Below are 22,437 nucleotides of genomic sequence, written 5' to 3'. Positions count from 1 at the left end.
TTCTAGAGTTTACATAAGTAAAGAACTCTTTGCTGTTTTTCTTTGCATCCCTTGCCAAGGATTTCTCGTAATCTGCCTTCGCCTGCCTAACCTCCTTTGTAACTTGGTTGCATATCAACTTGTATCTATCATAGGCTTCTGTGTCATGTGTTAATTTGTAAGTATCCCATGCATTTTTCTTCTCTGCCATATGCCTCATTAGTTCATCTGACATCCATTTTGGCCTAAACCTTGAACAATATTTCTTAGTTGGTATGTAAAGCCTAGTAGCTTCCAAGATAAGTTCTTTGAATGCTTCCCATTTTGAATTTGCTGTTGGTAACATCATCAGTTGGTCCCACTGTATAGAATTTAAATACTGTCTCAGTCCATCGTAGTCGCCTTTACGGAAGCAATAACCCTTCCCTTTACCCCTAATGGTAGTTACCTCTTTCAGTAAATCCCACTTCAGCACACTGTGATCACTGCCACCTAGTGGTTCATTTATCTGCAGATTCTTAATGCATGAAGAATCACTGCTGATAATCAAATCAAGAGTATTACTCCCTCTAGTTGCCTCCCGAACATGCTGATGTAGAAAACAATCATCCAATAAATCCACAAAAGCCCTGCTAGTGTGTGAGTAACCAGCCCCCAAATTCCAGTCAATATCTGGGAAATTAAAATCTCCCATTATAAGACTCTCTGATTTACTGGCCCACTCTATTTCCCTGTACAGTTCCTTATTATACTCATCAGAGTCATTAGGCCTATAGCACACTCCTACTCTCAATTTTGATCTCCCAATGCTTATGTCACACCAAACTGACTCAACACTGCACTGTCCAGCGATGTCGACTGGCTTCACTTCCTTGGTTTTTATGTGTTTCTTAACTAATAGCATAACCCCTCCCCCCTTCCTATCCTGTCTATCCTTTCTGTAGACGTTGTACTCCCCAAATTGCATTTCTGCATCCCTTATATCTGTGTGACACCACGTCTCTGATATCCCAACAATATCTGCCTTTGATGTTTTGAGCAATACCTCAAATTCATCAAATTTATTTACTAAACTCCTAGCATTGGTGTACACGCAAGTATACCTGCACCTGTTTCTATTCTTAGCTACCCTAACACAACCCATGTGTTTACTTGTACCGCAATGGCTCCCAGCAGTCTCTGAAATACCATGCATCTTGTTTTTCAGGCTTCTGCTCATTCTAATAGAAGCAGTGCAAGAATCTCTTTCACCTCTGCCAGTGGCTCACAAAGGAGGTTAGGCAGGCGAAGGCAGATTATGAGAAATCTTTGGCAAAGGATGCTAAGAAAAACAACAAGGATTGCTTTACTTTTTTTTTCTTTACTTATATAAACTCTAAAAGGAAGGGGTTGAATCTAATTGGTCCACTTGATATCGATGGTTCGCCTGTGGATGATCCTGCTCAGATAGCAAACAAACTGAGTGATTATTTTGCATCTACATTCACACATGGGGAGTTATTAAGGTTTGAAAATGGCAGAAGGTTATCAAAATGTAGCAGGGTGCTTAATGATTTTGTAATAATAGAGAGCAAAGCGGAGGAGAAATTGTTGAAGTTAAATATAAGAAAGGCACCTGGGATGGATGGGATCTATCTAGTTATATTAGAGGAGGCAGCAAAGCAACTAAGCAAACCCTTAGCCATAATTATGAGAGCATCCTTGGACTCCGGGGAGATCCCCACAGACTGGAGATGTGCAAATGTATCCCCAATTCACAAAGGGAGACCGAAGGGTGACATGAGTAATTACAGACCAGTTAGTTTAACTTCTGTTCCAGGTAAAATAATGGAGTCACTGGTTAAAGATGCATTGCAGGATCATCTAAACAAGACTGCAGCTGTAATTGAGACAAAGCATGGGTTTGTTAAGGTAAAGTCTTGTCTGACCAATTTGATTGGATACTATGATGTAGTCTCAAAGGAATTGGATGCAAAAAATAATTTCAATATCATATATTTGGATTTCAGGAAAGCTTTTGACACTGTTGCGCATGGAAGACTACTGTACAAATTGGAGCAGAATGGTATTAAGGGTAAGTTGCTACAATGGATAAAAGGATGGTTAAGTGGGAGAAGACAGAGGGTGGTAATCAATGGGTGCTGCTCTTCGTGGACTAATGTTATTGGTGGAATCCTACAGGGTTAGGTGTTGGGCCCTCTGTTGTTTTGTATATTTATCAATGATATTGATAAGGTATATCAGGCTTAGTGTCGAAGTTTGCAGATGATACAATGGTTGGCAGGGTTGTTAATGATAGTAATGGCAGTGTGCTACTGCAACAGGATCTAGATAATTTGGGCAGATCGGCTAAGATGTGGCAACTGAAGTTTAACCTTGACAAATGCAAAGTACTGCATATGGCTAGACGTAACCCCAGAGAATTGTACCAACTGTGTGGTTCTACACTTAAGGTGGTAGAAAATGAAAAAGACCTGGGACCTGGGATTTCTGAGTCTTATATCTCGCAAAAAGGATTCTTCTGCTCCTATGCTTATCTTTGGTGACACTCCGATTTCTAGGCAAAATGATATATCTCTTTTGGGGATTACCCTGACTTCTAATCTCTCCTGGCACAAGCATATTACAAATATTGCTTCCTCTGCATCTAAAAAACTTGGTTTTCTCTTTCGCTCTCGCCTTTACTTTTCTTCCAAACATCTGTTCACTCTGTACAAATCACAAATCTGCCCTATCATGGAATATTTTTCCCACATCTGGGGCGGTGCCCCCAAAACCAATCTGAGGCTTCTAGATTCCATTCAGAACAGGGCAATTAGGTTAATTAATGACTCATCTCTAATAGAGTCTCTCCACTCGCTATCTGATAGATCTACGGTTTCTGATGCATGCCTTTTCTACAGATAATTCCATAGGCACTGTTCTGAATTGGCTTCTATAATTCCCACTCTCTTTTTCAAAACAGTCCGAACACGTGCCAACATCCGTTTATTGTCCAACTTCAAACTCACAGAATCAACTTTTCATCTTCCTCATTTATTCATTCAACTGCCATTTTCTGGAACAACCTTCCTTCATACGTATTTCCTGAAAATTACAGTCTACAGAAGTTCAAGTCTGATGTCAACAAATATCTTCTTTCATCTTCTCAACCTCCAACCGAAGCACGATACTAAGTACTATAGGTACTGAGTACCTTTTCATAAAAAAAAAGAAGTATATATGTATATAAGAAATGCATGCATGGAATTTCAGTTTTTGAATCATTTTCTGAACATGATGCAAGAACATTTAATTTTTCCTTTTGACGTGTGCACCTGTACACATCGTGTACAGTAAGCCCAACATCCACAGCTTAGATTCCAAGCTAACATCACAGGAATCCAGTGTGTTTCTGTGTGCTACAATCCATGGAAGTTCGAAATGGGGTTCTGATGGTTGACGTGGCCAGCTTAAAAATTTCACTTTGGGCCCTCTTTCTACAAGCCAGGAGATCCTAGAATGGTTCCCCCTGGATCAATCAGCTAAATAGGCTTGCCTGCGAGTCAACTGCATCAATGCCATGAGAATAAGCATCCTTTTGGGCTCCATGGTGAGTGAATAGCCCAAGCACTGAAAACAAAAAAAGTAAATAAATAAATGAGCTTCTGTCAATCCTGATAATATAAATCCTTCTGGTATCCCAACAAGGTCTCTGTCAGAAAATTTAGATGTTGACCAAAGAAAAAAGACAGAGAACTGAATTTATATCAGCTTCAATGCCTCAATACCTGATAATTCATTCTACAAATGAGAAGCCCATAAGGAAAATGTCACGCTTTATCCAGAAGGGTTTGAGGTTAACAGACTCTCTTAATTTGTAGAATGAATTATTAGGTGTCGGGGCATTGGTACTGAGGTAACAGTTACCTGGATCAGCATCTAAATTTTGTGATTGGGACATCGTTGTATCCCAGAAGAAGGGGTTATATTATCAGGATTAAGACTTTCTAATTGAAAAAAAAAGTGACAAGCACTCAGAACAGCTCCTCCAGGCCACCTCTATTGGGGAATGCCAGTCACTATAATGCCCATTAGGGCACTAAACTGATCCTCAGGTGTGCTATCTCAATTGGATCCTGCTATTTGTACATAAGTACGCGAATCGAGTACCCAATAGAAACATCATCCTTACTTTCAATTCACTGACACCTCCAAATTCAGTTACAGCTGGGTACTTGCACTGCCCAATACTGTCATATAAACCTAACCCACTAAAGTGCTTTAAGTGTCAGAAATATGGACACTCACAAATAGCCTGTCAGGGTGCTGGTGAAAAGGACTCCAAACTTACTGTGTTAATCTCCAAAACTCGTGTATCGACTGACATCATGCATGCTCCTAAGCATGCCAAAGGCAGAGTTGAACATATAATTCCAGAAGGAAAGAAAAGTGGTGAAACACATAGATAGCAAAAAAAAAAAAAAAAAAAAAAAAAACACAGCAAAGCCAGTCAACTGTTACTCCTGTGCCTGTATCTCCTTTGTGTGAAACCAATGGTAAAGGAAAAAATTGAAGTACCCTTTGAACACATGAAAAAAATGGATGTCAATGTGAAGGAGGTGCCAAATAGTAGTAGTAATGGCAAATGATGCAAGAAAGGAAGCTTGCCTTGCATCAGCCAAAAATAAAATTACACAGTTCACTCATCCATACCCTCCAAGAATTTGTTTAGTTCTTTCTTGAATTAATTCAACCCATCCACTTCCACAACAACAGATGGAAGCCTGTTCCAGCAATCAACTACCTGCTGGTTGAAGGTAAATTTCCACACATCTATCATGCAAACATCTTTCCTCAATTTGAATTTATGCCCACTCATGTGTGTTTGGGCAGTCTTGGGAAGTGGAAGAATGCCATTAACATTCAGCTTACTGAATCCATTCAAAGCTTTAAACACCTCAATCAGATCTTCCTGCAGTGTCTAGTCTCAAGCTGCTGCAATTTGCAGAACTTAAGCCATTCTAGGTAACAGCACCCTTTTGTTCCCTTTACCAGTCTGGTTGCCATTCTCTGCACCCATTCCAGCAATCTACATCCTTCCTAAAAGGAGGCCTCCAGACCTGTACACAGTACTCAAGATGTGTCCTTATACAAAGGGATAATCACCTATTTATTCCTGCTAGCAAAGTTTCTGTATATCATGGACAAAACCCTGTGAGCTGTCCTGGCAGCATATCTACACTGCTCAGAGAATTTTATATCTGAGTGCACAATTATCTGCAGGGTCTTTTTCATTCTGCATACAGTTGATAAGTTACTCTAGAGTAACTGCTACCCATATGCAGTATCTTGCATTTGTCAATGTTAAACGTCAAACTTCCATTTCTCAGCTGATCAATCCAATTTTCCTAGATCTTGTTGCAGTAGCTCACCCTGATGCCTGTCATTAACCACCCTGCTAACCTTTGTATCATCTGTAAAGCCTGATCACCTGCCTTAAGCCTGATATACCTTCATCAATATCATTGATAAATATTGAAAATAACAATGGGCCCAACACTGAATGCTGGAGAACTCCACTAATAAAGTTAGTCCACAAAGAGCAGTGCCCATTGATAATCACTCTCTGCCTTCCACTTAACCATCCCTTTATCCATAGCCGTAACTTGCCCTTAATGTCATATTGCTCCAGCTTGTATAGCACTCTTTTATCTATTAAGTATTTTATGTGCAACAGTATCAAATGCTTTCCTGAAATCCAAGTATATGACGTTAAATTTATTTTTAGCATCCATTTTTTTTGGTCACAGCATCATAGTAACTTATCAATTGTTAGGCAAGACTACCCCTTTATGTCTGAGTGACACCATGTTTCCGCTATTCCTACAATATCTACATTTGATGTCTTAATCAATACTTCAAATTCATCAAATTTATTTACAATGCTCCTACCATTAGTGTACATTCACGTTCTTAGTCTTAGTTACCCTAACACAGCCCGTGTATTTATTTATTTCGTGATGACCGACAGCAGTGCCTAAAATCCCAGCACCTTGCTTTCCAGCCTGCTACATGTACCAATAGTAGCAATGAAAGAATTACTTTCACCTCTGTCTGTGGCTGTTGTTGATCTATAAGTCGGTGCATTTCACCAAGCTTGCAGTTTTCCAACCCAAAATTTTTCTGTTTATTTGCATCAGCAAATATTCTTGCACCCCTTCTATTCAAGCATATTCCATCTTTGTAAAAACAGTCTCTCCTGTTAACAAGCACAGACCACACTGACAAAAATTCTACCTCTTGAACCTTGCACATTCTCTCCACGGCTGAATTGATTGACAAGGTTCTCTCAACATATGCTCCCTCCTATCATGTCTGGGCAGAATTGCAGACACTCAAATTCAGTCCTAATTCATGACTTTTCCCAACATTGTCCTGTACTTGTTAAGCAAGTCCTCAGATCACTTACTCTTATGAATAGTGCCAGCATGTACAACAATATCACCTTTTTTGCCCTTAAAAGATGATATCTGCTCTACAACATCATCTGTTTTTGCCCCTTGCAAACATACCCTAGTCCTGTTCCACTTATCCTTTTTGCACGATATATTTCCCGTTTCCCTGACAGTCGAGTCACCGACAATAACTCCTGTAGGACCAGCACATTCTGCCCTGAAGATTCCCAATGTGTTGCCTGATACACAAGAGTGAGCTCTGGCATTGAGTTGGCTATCTAATATGTTAATTAATCAAAAAAGATGATAAAAATTTCCAAAAAACGTAGTGTTCCTACAAGCTCAAAATTCTGTATCCTGGCACTTATAATCTTGTACCCCACATTTATTCTTGCAACTCTTTTCACATAACTTGCTATCATCCTAAAGGATAGAAATACTCCAGGGGCTCACATCTGGTGAGTATGGGCTTGGCACACCCAGGGTCCCAAGCTGGATATTATTATTCTTCTCTTTCTTGGTGATTCCTTTCTACTTCTGACTTGCTCTCTCTCTCTCTCTCACAGGGTAACTCGGAAATTTGTTTTGGCTGTTGCAGCATAAGCCTCAGGCTTCCTTGCATCATATGTCTAATAATAATAATAAATGGATTTGGAACTGCCCGTGGAAGAGTACTATCCTTATGGTCAACCCAATGGGATTGGGTTGACCATAAGGATAGCAACTATGCCACTTGCTAACAACGTAGAAGCAATAGCAGTAAAGCTAAAATATAGAAGACTGTTAATAAAATGTACAGTAACCTTACTGTAGGTTTTTATTAACAGGTCTTCTGCTCCGTGTATTTGTCATCAAGGATGTGCGCGCGCGCGTGTGTTTTGTAAGTGCTGTAATGCACAAATCCTGCACCCACCGGAAGTAGTGCAATACCAGTGGGGGGCTGTCGCCCAGGACTCCCTTCCATTTATTAATACATGCATTCATATATATATACAAAACTTATATAGAAGATTTATAGATACATTTCCATTCACATCATCCAGTGTGTGTGTGTCATGGTGGCTCCAAGGCAATACCCCATCTCTACCTTTGTTCTCTGTGATGTAGAAACTCTGGGTCACTTGCTACCAGGGAGCAGCCAACACTTGGTACCCATCCCCAGGTACGATGAAACCGGCCTGGTTCTACTATCCTATATGTGCACAAAATCCCACACCCAGGACTGATATCCCCCAAAAAAAAAAAAAAAAAAACTGACCTTGATGATCATATCATGCAGTTGCCTTCCGGTCTTACTTCTTGGATATCAATTAGGGGTGTACAGCCAAATTGCTAAAAAGGAGTTCGCTTGAAAAGAATTTCACCCTAGGGTAATTATGAGTTTAAATAGTCTGTTCATTTTATGGAACTAAATTTTTAATGAAGATTCGAATAATCCCCATAATTTTAACAAGGAGCTCCCCACCAGCTTATCCATGATTTCAATGGACATTAATGGAAGGGATGTACGATAGAGCATATACTTACTGACAATCACCTATCCATTCTAAACTAACACTTTCTTCCACATGCTTATCTGTACATTTTCTGCCATTGATCTTTCTGTCTCCTCCCCTTCTCTTACTTGGTAGGTGGAGGAGAACATGTATGTCGGTAATCACTTCCCTATGATAACATCATTACTTAGTGGGAACCATGTCTTTTCCTTCAAGGTTATCCTGGTGAAAGACTGATTAAGTCGATTGGAATGCCTTCCAACAACTGGCAGAGTTTAACATCATTACATTTAATCAACAGCCTACATACCAAATATATTGCCATGCATTTGCAATTCCAAAAACATGAACTCAATTTCTACCATTTCTAAAACCATGGTAGAATGCACAGCAATTGAAAAAAAAAAAAAAAAGGCTCAAAATAGAGCTTCTGTGGATATTCAGAAGATATCACTTCAAATCCGTTAACCATGCCTTGCACCAGAGCATGCTTTTTTCTTTGTCGTCGTCGTTTTTTTTTTTTTTTTTTTTTTTTTTTTGCCTTTGAACCAAAAGGTATTGTGGAATCTACCTTACATCCTCTATGATCTGTTTTTGCGCCACAAAAAATCGAAATCAAATCAAATCCTCTATTATCCAGCAATAAGGCAATGTGGGACAAAATCCAGAAAATGAAGGGAAAATGCACTTTTCACCTTTCATCTATCCTGGAATGTAATGTATGAGGTATTGCAGATTCAATGTAATAACTGGTTCTCTTTGCTAGAAAATGTTCTCTTTGGGGAGAACATTTTCTAGCATCTCTCCAACATTTTATTCCCCAGAGTCCTGGTCCTGAAAACAAAAAGAAAAGTTCATGTGTAGCCTGTACGCACGAAAGATGTTTTATGTGAAAACATCTTTGACGAAAATCAGCACCATTTTAAAATTGAACTGCTAGAACCAAAATTATGAATGATGTGATGTTTTATGCTTATGCCTACTTACTCTACCGAATAAACATTAGTGACTGGGTGAGCATCATTTAGGAAGTAGTGGCCATGAGCATATGCTCACACACGCTACTTCCTAAATGTCATCACCAATCGGTTTTACTTCAGTCCAAAATATTTAGTATGAACAATGTAACATTTTATGCTCATTCGTGACTTGTGTCATTTCCACTTCACATTTTCATGACCATTTGGTTTTAGTCTGAAATTTAGTCTTCAGTCTGAAATTTAGTATGTGCCACCAAAGATTTTTTCACATTGATATTAAATTTTTACATCAAGAATCAAGAATTTTTGCCATTAGCGTCATTTAGGAAGTGACACAATTTGCATCATTTCCATTTTTCTTGACCAATTGGTTTTACTTCAGTCCAAAATTTAGTAGATGCTGCCAAAGATGTTTTCACGTAAAAAAAAATTACAGGCAAATATTTAACTTCGTGTTGAGGGTGACCCACACACACACACAATAAGCCATTTACATTCAAGACTTGAAAACAGCTCTCATCCTTACAAAGGCAAGTGCTACTGGACTATGAAATAGTTATGAAATTATTAAGCACTTTTCACTAAAATCTATGAAACACCTGCTCTTCTTATATATACCACAGTCTTTCTTGAAGCATAATTTATACAAGGCAACTGTTCTTATCTTTTCTAAGTCAGGAAAGGTTCCAAATGTTTAGTTCCATCATTCTGACCAGCATTTGAAACTGGACAGAATTCAGCACTAGCCTTATGTGGTATTTACAAGCAATTGACATTCTCTACAGTTAAGCAGTGCAGCTTCTAAAAGAACGGATTTACTTTTGACCATTTAAATTAGGCTGTAAACATCTGTCTGATTTACTTTCCTAAAGCAAGTGCACCTGGTATTTTAAAAGTCCATTATAGCTGTGGTCTTAGAAGTCACCTCCCAGTTTTTATTAGAATCTTATAATAGTTATCCTTATCCTTGTTATCTTTCCAAGTTTGTGTAAGATCCACTTGGGAAACTCCCTCCTGTTGATCCTTCTGCCAAAAGGAGGGAGTTTCCCAGGGATCAGTTTTAAGTGTTATGCTTTTTGTAATCAAAGTGAATTCCGTTACTGAACAACTTCATCCAGTTGTAAACGTTGCTCTTTGTGTGACTTAGCATATTTTTCCAGTCATGCAACATGAGAGTTATTGAAAGATAACTGCAGAAAGCCATTGATCACCTCAGTTCCTGGGAACTGGTTAATGGCTTTAGGTTCTTGCCACAGAAGACAGTTTGATACATTTTTATCTTAAGCCTAATCTTCATCTTAATTCTGAATTGAGGCTTGGATCAAAATGCTATTCCAGTAGAACAAGAAACAAAATTCTTGCAGCTTATGTTTGATTAAAAGTTGATTCTCCTTCAACTGACAGCTGTGCACAGAGTGCACAGGAGGTTTGAATATCCTTTGTGTTCTCTCATCTACTTCAAGGGGTGAAGTAAATTATACTGTGGGTCTCGTGTATATGCATCCTCTAGAAACAGCATACTTTGATGGCTGGATCCCATCCAAATCTGGCAATCCATATTGTTGTACTGGAGCATTTTGGACATTTTCTGTCCAGAGTCTGTATGTCGAAACAAATGAGCTGTCTTTATTGCTCTGGTGGAAGCAACTATTTATCCATTACTCCCTCAAACTGAAATCCCTGATAGATCACCCAACATGGACATCTATTTTTCAAGCCCAATGGAAAACTTCTATAACATTTTTCACACTTGTATAACATCCAACATCGAAACTGCCTATCCGGTATTCACATGCAGAAGTGATAGAGATGTTTCGCAGAGGAGAACAGTCCGTGGATTTTTGGCTGCTGTAAAGGGATAAGTATTTTTAATTTTTACCTTATTCTTCGTTAATTAACATAGTACATTGTGTTTTACAGAGATATTAAATAGGTTTAGTAGCAGTCGTTGCTTCTTATTTTGAATTTAACCAGCGATTTTTGGAAGTTATGACGTGGTTTTGGCATCAATATTGTTGAACTAGCCGCATATTGTAGTCGATAAGAAATAGTGTAACGTATATATATCTGAAACTGATAGCGTAAAGAATAAAGTAAAACTAGATAACGTAATACGAAGCACTGTATTAGGAATGTGTTTGCTTATTACAGTATTATCAATTAATCAAAAATATTATTATTAATCTTATTAAATTTCATTGTTAATTAAATTGTTTTTAATGGAAATCATGACCCAGACTAGAGCTGCGAAGCAAAGTTCACAGACTAGCGAGAGTGCTTGACTCGGGGGGAGAAATGAAGGGTACGATTCTCCAACGCATCACAGTCTCAAAAAATGTGCGAAATGTGAAATGTTTGCCAACTTTTCTAAAACAGGACATGATCTAGCCAAGGAGGATGCCTTTGTGTGTGTTAGGTGTCTAGATTGTCAAGAAATTAGGCGCCAACTCAGCATTCTGATGGGCGTCTATGAGAGCTTGAGGTGTAGAGTAAATGCCCTCGAAGAAGGGGCCCATCAAGCTCTAAGCTCCCCAGCTCAATGGCAGAGCTTGCTCCTGTGCATCAGGCAACACTGAGGCAATCTCCAAGGCAGAATGTGCTGGTCCCAAAGGAACTAGTTACTGTTGGTGACCTTATTGTCAGGGAGATGAGGAATATGCAAGTAGGATAGGCGGAACAGGACCAGTATATGTCTGCCAGGGGCAGAAGTTTATGACGTTGTAGAGCAGATATCTTTTAAGGGCACAAAAGGTGATATTGTTGTACACGTTGCCACTAATGACATTAATTAGTTAAATTTCTGTTTATACTCTGGCACGACAACCAAGTCAGTCGAGTTTACAATAAATCGTAAATACAAATATTTATCATATTTAGTAGTCACGGGCTTGAACCCAGGTCCACTCAAGGAATGCGTGCTATACACTCTCACTCCTGACCACTGGGCTACGTCAAGAGCTGCAAATTTACTCAGCAAATACAGGTCAATGTTGAAAAAAAGTTGCAGGTTAGGGTTGAATGTGAAAGTGTCTGCAATTCTGCCCAGACATGATAAAAGGGAGTTTGTGATGAGAGCCTTCTTGATCAATTTGGCCCTAGAGAGATTGTGCAAGGCTCAAGGGGTAGAATTTTTTTCAGCCTGTTCTGTGCTTGTTGACAGGTGAGACTGCTTCTACAGGGATGGGGTACACTTAAATAGAAAGGGTGCAAGAATATTTGCTTATGCTATTGAGGCTGTGTTAGGTGGGTCGGAAAAATAGGTGCATGTATACTTGCATGTACACCAATGCTAGGAGTATAGTAAATAAATTTGATGAATTTGAGGTGCTGGTGAAGACATAAAAGCTGGATATTGTCAGAATATAAGAGATGTGGTGTGACACAGATAAGGAATGCAGAATTGGAATTTGGGGAGTACAATGTGTACGCCCCAAATTCCAATGTGTACAGAAAGGATAGACAGGACAGGAAGGGAGGAGGGGTTATGCTGTTAGTTAAGAAACACATAAAATCTAAAGAAGTGCATCCAATTGATGTTGGCAGATAATGCAATGTTGAGTCTGTTTGTTGTGACATAAGCACTGGAAAAGGAAAAATGAGAGTAGGTGTGTGTTATAGGCATAATTAATCTGATGAATATAATGAGCAATTGTGCAGAGAAAGAGTGAGCCAGTAAATCAGAATGTCTTACAATGGGGGATTTTAATTTTCCAGATATTGACTGGAACTTGTGGATTGGTCACTCGCACACTAGCAAGACTTTTTTGGATTTATTGGATGATTGCTTTCTGCAGCAGCATGTTCAAGAGGCAACCAGAGAGGGTAATACTCTTGATCTGGTTATCAGCAGTGATCATTCGTATATTAAGAATTTGCAGATAAAGGAACCACTCGGTGATAGTGATCACAATGTACTGATGTGGGAATTACTTAATGATATAACTACCACCAAGGCTAAAAGAAAGGGCTTTTGCTTTCGTAAAGGTGACTACAGAGGTCTCAGACAGTTTTTAATTCTGTACAATGGGATCAACTGATGATGTTACCAATGTTGAATTCTAAGTAGGAAGCCTTCAGTGACTTAATTTTGAAGGTTACTAGGCTTTTCATTCCAACTAAGAAATACGGTTCAAGGTTTAGGCCTAATTGGATGTCAGATGAAGTTATGTGGCTCGTGGCAGAGAAGAAAAATGTATGGGATACATATAAAGTATCAGGTGACACAGAAGCCTGTGGCTGATATTAGCATTAGTAGAGGTATGTGATGCAAGAAAGCAAGCTTATGCAGCATCAGCCAAAAAAAAAACCACTCCCATTTCACCCCTCTGTGATACCTATCCAGCTCTGCCTTAAATTTATTTAGGCTATCAACTTCCACAACAAAAAATGGAAGTCTATTCCACCAATCAACTACCTGCTGGCTAAAGGCAAACTTCCGCACATCTATCCTACATCTGTCTTTCCTCAATTTGGATTTATGCCCTCTCAGGTGATTATTCTGAGCAAGAGGCAGTATCCCATCAGCATTGAGCATGCTCAAGCCATTCAAGGCTTTGTACACCTCTATCAGATCACCTCGCCGGTGCCTGGTCTCCAGACACTGTAATTTGCAAAACTTAAGCCTTTCTTCGTAAGAGTAACCCTTTGTTCCATTCACTAATCTTGTTGCCCATCTCTGTACTCATTCCAGCAGCTCTACAGCCTGTTTGAAATGAGGCCTCCAGACCTGTATACAGGGCTCTAGGTGTGGCCTGACCATTGCCTTATACAAGGGAATAATCACCTCGTTATCCCTGCTAGAAAAGTTCCTGTATATCATTGACAAGACACCATGACCTACTCTTGCAGCCCATCTGCTCTGCTCAGAGAACTTCATATCTGCCTGCACAATTAACCCCAGGTCCTTTTTATTCTCTACCACTGTCAGTGTAGTACCACAGAGTTCATACGTTGCTCTGAGGTTGCTGTTTCCCATATGTAGTACTTTACATTTGTCAATGTTAAACTTCATTTGCCCTCTCAGCCCATCTGCTCAACCTTTCCAGATCCTGTTGCAGTAGCATAGCGTCAGTAGTGTCCTTAACTACCCTGCCAACCTTTGTATCGTCTGCAAACTTGGAGGTATTGGTCTTGTCTCACCAGTTTGAATGGATACTATGATGTGGTCACAAAGGAACTGAATACCAAAAATAATTTTGATATCATATACTTGGTTGGATTTCAGTAAAGCTTTTGATACTGTTGCACATGGAAGACTGCTGTACTAATTGGAGAGGTATGGCATTAAGGGTAAGTTGCTACAATGGATAAAGGGATGGTTGAGTGGGAGACAATAGAAAGTGGTAATCAACGGACGCTGCTCTTCGTGGACGAATGTTATTAGTGGAGTTCCCCAGGGTTCGGTGTTGGGCCCATTGTTGTTTTGTATATTTATCAGTGATATCGATGAAGGTATATCAGGTTTAATGTCCAAATTTGCAGATGATACAAAGGTTGGCAGGGTTGTAAATGGCAGTAAAGACAGTATACTACTCCAACTGTATCTAGATAAGTTGGGCAAATGGGCTGAGAAATGGCAACTGAAGTTTAACATTGACAAATGCAAAGTAGTGCATATGGGTAGCAATAACCGAAGAGAAACATACCAACTGTATGGTACTACACTCAGGAAAGTGGAAAGTGAAAAAGACCTGGGGGTAATTGTGCCTTCAAATATGAGGTTTGCTGACAGTGCAGACAGGCTGCCAGGACAGGTCATAGAGACTTCAATGATATATAGGAATTTTACTAGCAGGGACAGGGAGCTGATTACCTCCTTATACAAGGAAATGGTCAGGCACCTAGAGTACTGTGTACAGGTCTGGAGGCCTCATTTTAGGAAGGATGTAGAGTTGCTAGAATGAGTACAAAGAAGGGCAACAAGTTTTGTGAGGGGGAACAAAGAGGTGCTCTTACCAAGAAAGGCTTAAGTTCTGCAAATTGGAGCACCTGGAGAGTAGACACCTGCAAGGTGATCTGATTCAGGTGTATAAGGCCTTGAATGGGTTGAGCAAGCTGAATTCTGATGGGATTCTTACTCTTACTCAGATTAAGAACCTGAGAGGGCACAGTTTCGAATTAAGGAAAGACAGTTGTAGAATAGATGTGTAGAATTTGCCTTTAGTCAACGGGTAATTGATTGGTGGAACAGAGTTTCATCTTTTGTTGTGGAAGTTGATAGCCTCAATAAATTTAAGAGTGAGCTGGACAGGCATTTGGAATGAATGGAGGGGTGAAATGAGGTTTTTTTTTTTTTTTTTTTTGCTGATGCTGCATAAGCTTGCTTGCTTGCATCGTATGCCTCTACTAATGTTAATATATAAATATACAGTCAGTCCTCGTATAACACATGTTTACACTACACGAATTCGATCATATACGATTTATAAATAGGGGAACGATATCTTATATAACACGAACCGAATTCGCTTATGCATGATTCGCCTTTGTGTTTACATGAAATGGCAGTCGAACGCAGAATCACCCCAACCGAACGCAACACAATAGGAATGAAGAGAATATTCTGAAAATGTATTTGTTTTAAACACATTTCACCATAATAACATAAAAACCAGCACAATTCCAGCAATCGGTATAATCGCAAATGCAATTAGATCGAGTTTACTACCAATTTATAACAAATTCCACTAGCAGAAATGCAACTGGAAATTGTTTTTACTGTTTTATGGTAGTAACCCCTAGAAATGTGCTTTAGTGAGGTGTTAATCTCTGCCTTTACGGTATTGTTTATTCAGTTTCTACACGCACGCAGCTTTGTTTGTGTATCAAGCATGCCTCCTATTTTTTTGTAATTGTGCTTTATTCCCTAAAAATGAGTAAAATACTTAAAAGGTGTGAAAAGGAAGCATCCTGGTGAAGACACTGCAGATTCAGAGAGAAAAAGAAAAGCAATATCGATAAACAGAGGCGGACTGGGTCAAAAATTCTTAGCCGGGAAAATTTATAGTGGCCTCATACTATGGGCCAAATATTTGTGGCCAAAATCACACCGGCCTCCGGCCCACCATCGTTTCCCCAGTAAGGCTTATGGCCAGTCCACCTCTGTCGATAGAGAAAAAAAATATGAAATTGTGAAACGCTTTGAGCGAAATGAAAGACCATGTGATATTGCATATGCTACAGACCTAAATGAGGCAACGCCGAGAATTACAAAGAATGCAGAGAAAATAAAAACAACTTTGATAGCAGGAACAACTCAAAGTGTAATTAAAATCCATTAGATTAAGACACAAAGAATTGGAAGAGATGGAACAGCTTTCATCTGTTTGGATAGAAAATCAAACAAAAAAAACAAGTTTGCTTACCATAAAAGCAAAAGCAGTAGCAATATTTTATTACGTAATAGTCGTAATAAAATACCTAAGTATTTTATTTCGATTATTTATTGTGTTTGGTAATGTTTTGGTTACAAATGTGTGTTCAATCTTGGGTGGTCAGCACCTAACCCTATTTTTCCCATAGGGCCTGTTGTTTATATTGCACGAGGGTTTCTAGGAACACAATTATCGTGCTATACGAGGACTGACTGTATTTCAGTAGACAAGGTTCCCATTTCACCAAGGCACCCCCCCCCCCATCATGGCATGCTAATGTACCAACATGAACTTCTCTCTCCAGAATTGGGGAAGGCCGCTTTCCAACTACTCAACTTGAAACTCTGTCACCCAGAGCCAAACATCCTGACTTCTTTTCAATTTATATAAATAATTTGGTTTGAAGTCAGAGTTACTGAGTGATTTGCTTCTGTCTTTGTAGATATTACTATCCAGACTCTTTGTCAATGCAGCATATACACTGCAGAGTTGCATACCATAGAGTTAGCTTCAAATCACCTAAGAATCTGCCAGTACCATTAATATATTATATATACAGATTATTTGAGATTATTTGAAACATTTTTTTGAAACATTGCGTTATTAGCATTACCAGTGATAGATATTCAGTTCACTCAGCCCTGTCCCAGATACAGCAGACAATACATTCTCTTTATGTACTTGAATGTGATGTCTGCTGCTGCTGCCAAACCAGCAATTCCCACCAATAAATTTGCCTATCATTCCCCCGTACATGCTGCAGGCAAATAATGGGTAATATGCTATGTTCCCAGTGGCAAGATTCTTTGGCAGGTTATTGACAAATGACATCAGATTAAGCTTGTAATCAGAATATGGTGGTCTGCTCTGGGCAGAAATCATGAAGAGGAATTTGTTCTTTTTCAGCTCTGCTAAGGATTGGTGACCCACTTATGTGTGAATGCTGTAACTACATTTTTATAGTCCAACATGACTTGACTGTAGTAATTTTACCAGTAAATAAAATAAATGTTTTACTGCTTTTACTCAGGTTTTATCAGACAATGACCATGTGTCAATTGTTTTTAAAATTTTTAAGAACAATTGACACATAACTATACAAATTATTAACTTGTATAGTTATATAGTTTTAGTTTTAGTTTTAGTCTTTATTTCACTTCCTATTCTTGTATATTTTTTTGAGATATCCTCTCAAAGTTTACTAAAATCCTTTTATAATTTTTATGATATTAATACTGATAATATAATACTGTTTCTAAAAATATATAAGTACTACCTAAATAAGTAGAAGTGTAAAGTACAGTAAGAACTTGTTTCTTCAAATCTGCTTACAAACCCCTCCATATTATTGGGGAATTTCAAGCAGATTTATGGAAACCTGGTATAGGAATTGGTCAAATGTAGAATCAGATTTTATCATTCAACTTTCCATCATTGAATCAAACATTCATAATTTTTTTTTTTTATTTGTTTGTTTTGTTTGAATAGTTAATAAAATTGTTTAAAATTTAAACAGAAGAGGGGAACACTTTATAATCTGGTTATCATCATCCAGTTACCAAACATTAAAATGATACTAATGAAGATATTAAGAGGTTATATCATACACACTGCAAAGGGAATTACTGGACAAAAATAATGGAATTACTCTATATACAAAAAGATTTTGAAATTATTCCTGTGTTTTTGAAACTGATCTGATTAAATTAAGTTGACAAAACACTCATAGGACATGTAATTGGAATAGCATTCTTTTATAACATAATTTATATATATACAAAACTTAGTGGTATTCGCCTGCAGGTTTACATTTCATTTTTTGCATGTTACTTCAAAGATCAATGTCTATTCAAATAGCCAGTTGAGCTAAGCAATGAGAAGTGTTAGACAAAAATAATGCATAATGCAATTTATACAGAAGTTAAACCTAACTGATATACTAAGAGGTTTTTAAATAACTAGTTTCATCCATGTTTTTGAAACATTGGCTCAGTGCTAATACTAATTATAATGTATTCAAAAATTTTACTGATATGTCTCTTTTCATAATGTATTCATAAATTTAGGTTTTTGTTTTTAGAGTACAGATCAGCTTATGATATCGAGTGAAGGTTACCGTCGGGCAGAGCAACTAGTGCTTTATATGAGAGCCCTTCAGCTACTCTCTTCTTCCCTTCAGTTATCTAGAGTTGAAGTTCAAGCAGGCCGTTTACAACCATCCACTTCTGTGAGGAATGGTAAAATAGTTTTTCGGTTTTATTTCCAAAAAAAAAAAAAAGTGTTAACTGAGGCATCACGTCATAAATTTCATCATAACCAGATAAATGTAAGCTTAAATTTCAGAAATTTCTGTAAGTTCTATCAGTCTTTCAACAGATAACCTTGACTGAAATTACTATGAGGACATGGTAGATAAAGAGGTGCCTCTAAAAATTTGAAATAAAGTAAGCCCAATTCACTCAAAATGAATTAGGTTTAGCTTCAATTTTTTATATTTCTAGAGCTGCCTCTAAGAATATGAAATAAAGTAAACCTGGTTTGTTAAAAATTAGAGATAGATACAAGTAGTATGAATGCATTCTTTTGTGTGTAACTATATTAGCAAACAAAGCTTCTTACCAGGAGCATCATACCTCCCATAATATGAAGTTGCTTGTTAATTGTCCCATTCTTGTATTTAAAATTAATAGCTTATTCTCTCGTCTTAATTCAAAATTATTATTTTAACAGCACCAGTGCTTTATGTTCATTATCTGGGTTTTTTTTTTTTTTTGTCTAAAGAAGCGTATATTCTTGCTTTGCATATTATTCAGGCTGAAAACCCCAGAATAACTTGTGGGGGGGGGATCCTACTACCTTCACCTCAGATCAATTAACTACAGCCTCTATTGAAAAGGACTTTAAAAATTCCTCCAATTTTCAGCAGGAAATAAAACCAGATCTCTCTAAATGAGTGGCTGACAAGGATGATGTATTATACTGACTGAAGTTTCACAGAGGATCACATACTAGAGTACTGTAGTTCTGATACCCTCCTTTTTTCGGTGTCCCTAAAAATCTTTATGTAAAACTTGTGGTTTTTCTTTTTTATCACATTCTCACGTGAACCAACTATGCAGGACTGTTTATGCTTTGGTTTCTTCATGCATAAGATGAACACTGAGAGGAGAAAAATTTAACTGAAATCGACAGAGAATAAAAATAGACACAAAAAAGCCAAAGTGCACTTTGACTTTACTGATTATACTGCCACAGGGTTAACACAGCTGTTTGTTGTTGGTACAAAATTCTTGGCACTTGCAACCAATATAAAATTTTATAGGATGGTAATAAATTTAAATAATGCTTTTCTACTGTAATATGATCTCAACCATTTTTATTGTTGGGCTTCCAACAACAGCTTAGACAGTACTTCAAAATTTTATTTGATGACAATTGCTGACCCTGCTGCTTGACACCTTTTCCATATCTACACTGCTGACAGTCATTTAAGAAGAATGTCATCAATATTGAGTTTTCTCAATCCATTCAAAACCTTAAACCACTCAATTATATCACCTCACATGTGCCTAAACTCCAGACATTGAAATTTACAGAACTGAAGCTTCTTGGTGAGACCACTCTTTTGCTTCCCCTCACTAATCTCTTCTTCTCTGAACCTGTTCCAGCAGATCTACATCTTTCCTAAAATGAAGCCTCCAGACCTGTATGCAGTACTTAGGATATGGCCTAACCATTGCCTTATACAATGGGATATCACTTCCTTATCTCTTTGAACAAAGATCCTGTATATGATAGACAAAACCTCATGAGATGTACTCAAAACCTGTCTGCATTTCTCAGAGAGCTTCATATCTGACTGTACAATTACCATTGGGTCTTTTTCATTTTCAACTACACTGAGTGTAGTATTCAACTGTTGGTATGTTAATCATACTTCTGACATCCCCGCATCTAAAATATTCTTTATGTGAATGTACATGCAAAATATCTATTCACTTTGTCAGCATGCTAATATAAATAATGAAGTCCTCCCTTCGTTTTTTTTCACATTCATTGCCAGAGACTGTTCGTGATGATCAAGTGTAAGAGCTTTCACTTGATCATCATGCAACACAGCACCTGGGGTGGATGGAATCTATCCAGTTATATTAAAGGAGCCAGCAAAGGAAATAACAAACACAGCATGGGTTTTGTTAAGGGGAAGTCTTGTCTGACTAATTTGATTGGATGCTATGATGCAGTCACAAAGGAATTGGTTGCAAAGAATAACTTTGATATCATATACAGTGGATTCCAGTTATTTGGGCCACCAATTAATCGGGGCAGCCGTTTATTTGGGGCAAATATTAAAAAACAGAAACCAATCGAGAAAATAGCCAGTGTTTACTTCACTTATTTGGGACAGCATGCGGTTTAATCGGGGCAGGAGACTGCAGCCCTGGAGATTACCCTACGATTGTCTCCGACGGTACTACATGGTTCAGTACGAAATTCTAGAGGTCACAACCATAAAACAATAAAAACAATTAGCAGTCACCTGTTTATTGGACTTTTCTGTTAGTGAAATCTATCATAAACAGACAGTAAACTCGATCTTACTGAATTTGCATTAATACCGACAGCTAATTCTGTGGGTTATTATGGTGAAATGTGTTTACACTTCCATGAAATCTTCCATCATATAAAAAAATTAATTTTCGGATCTTCTCTTCATTCCTATTTTTAAAGTTTAGTAACTCGTTCCTCCGTTCTCATTTTTGCGTATCGTATTACTTGCAATTTGTGTGTGCCGTGTTCTTTGTTATTGATTGCTTATCTTTTTACTGTTTTAAATTTTAACCCCACCCACAAATGTCAGTGAACAGAAATGTCAGCTAGTTAGTATGTACATATTATTCCGATTATTACGTATATTCTTCCGATTTTCACGTATCATTTAATTTTTTAATTGGTAAGGTAATAAAGGGTAAATTTGTGCTTAATATATCTTTACTTTTATAGCCTGTGGATAATATTCCTCCTGTTTTCTCTAATTAGAATCGCTGTTTGATAGAATTAAAATTCAATTCACAAATGTGATCACAATGACCGGCGCTTACTACACATCATATAGTGAACAGTACTTTACTATGGTGAGTTCGTCGTAACGTGATTTGATTGTACAGTGAAATAATTGTAAAGAGCCGGGGGTACATTGTATTTTTAACTATTTACGTGAAACTTTGGATAATTGGGGCAGCCGCTTAATCGGGCCAAAATGCACTAGTCCCAATGTGTCCCAAATAACCGGAATGGACTGTATTTGGATCTTAGAAAAGCCTTTGATACTGTCGCACATGGAAGACTGCCACAAATTGGAGCAGTGTGGCATTGGAGGAAATTGCTGCTATGGATAATGGGATGGTTGAGCGGGAGAAGACAGAGAGTGGTAATCAATGGACACTGCTCTTCATGGACTAATGTTATTAGTTTAGTCCCTCAGGGTCCATTGTTGTTTTCTGTATTTATAAATGATATTGATGATGGTATATCAGGCTTAATGTCCAAGTTTGCAGACGATATGAAGGTTGGCTGGGTTGTTAATGACACTAATGACAGTACAGTGCTGCAACGGGATCTAGAAAAGTTGAGCAGATGGGCTGAGAGGTTGCAAATAAAGTTTAACATTGACAAATGTAAAGTACTACATATGAGAACAGTAATCCCAGAGTAATGTATCAACTCTGTGGTACCACACTGACAGTGGTAGAGAATGAAAAGGACCTGGGGGTAATTGTGCAGGCAGATATGAAGTTTTCTGACCAGTGCAGATGGTCTGCAAGAGTAGCTCGTGGTGTCTTGTCAATCATATACAGGAATTTTTCTAGTAGGGAAAAGGAGGTGATTATCCCCTTGTATAAGGCAATGGTCAGGCCACACCTTCAGTACTCTTTACAGGTCTGGAGACCTTATTTTAAGAAGGATGTAGGGCTGTTGAAACGAGTTCAGAGAAGGGCAACAAGATTTGTGAATGGAACAAAGGGTTGCTCTTACGAAGAAAGGCTTAAATTTTGCAAATTACAGTGTCTGGAGACTAGGCACCTGCAAGGTGATTTTATTGATATAAAGCCTTAAATGGTTTGAGCATGCTCAATGCTGATGGGATTCTTCCTCTTGCTCAGAATAATCG

At 38.1% G+C, this 22,437-nt stretch overlaps 1 protein-coding gene across 1 annotated transcript in view; it reads left to right on the top strand.

Moving 5' to 3' along the window:
• LOC150076546 (serine/threonine-protein kinase unc-51-like) overlaps window positions 1-22,437 on the top strand; it is a 462,846-nt gene that overhangs the window by 375,057 nt on the left and 65,352 nt on the right. Inside the window, exon 22 of the mRNA XM_090387194.1 lies at window positions 18,346-18,502. Coding sequence (XP_090243320.1) covers window positions 18,346-18,502 — 157 coding nt within the window. The remainder of the gene's footprint in view (window positions 1-18,345; window positions 18,503-22,437) is intronic.

Source organism: Mastigoproctus giganteus, chromosome 13, assembly GCF_048544385.1.
Source record: "Mastigoproctus giganteus isolate SK-2022 chromosome 13, ASM4854438v1, whole genome shotgun sequence".
In the NCBI taxonomy this organism is placed as follows: domain Eukaryota; kingdom Metazoa; phylum Arthropoda; class Arachnida; order Uropygi; family Thelyphonidae; genus Mastigoproctus; species Mastigoproctus giganteus.
Note: the sequence above shows the minus strand (reverse complement) of the source record. Positions and strands in the feature narration are given on the sequence as shown.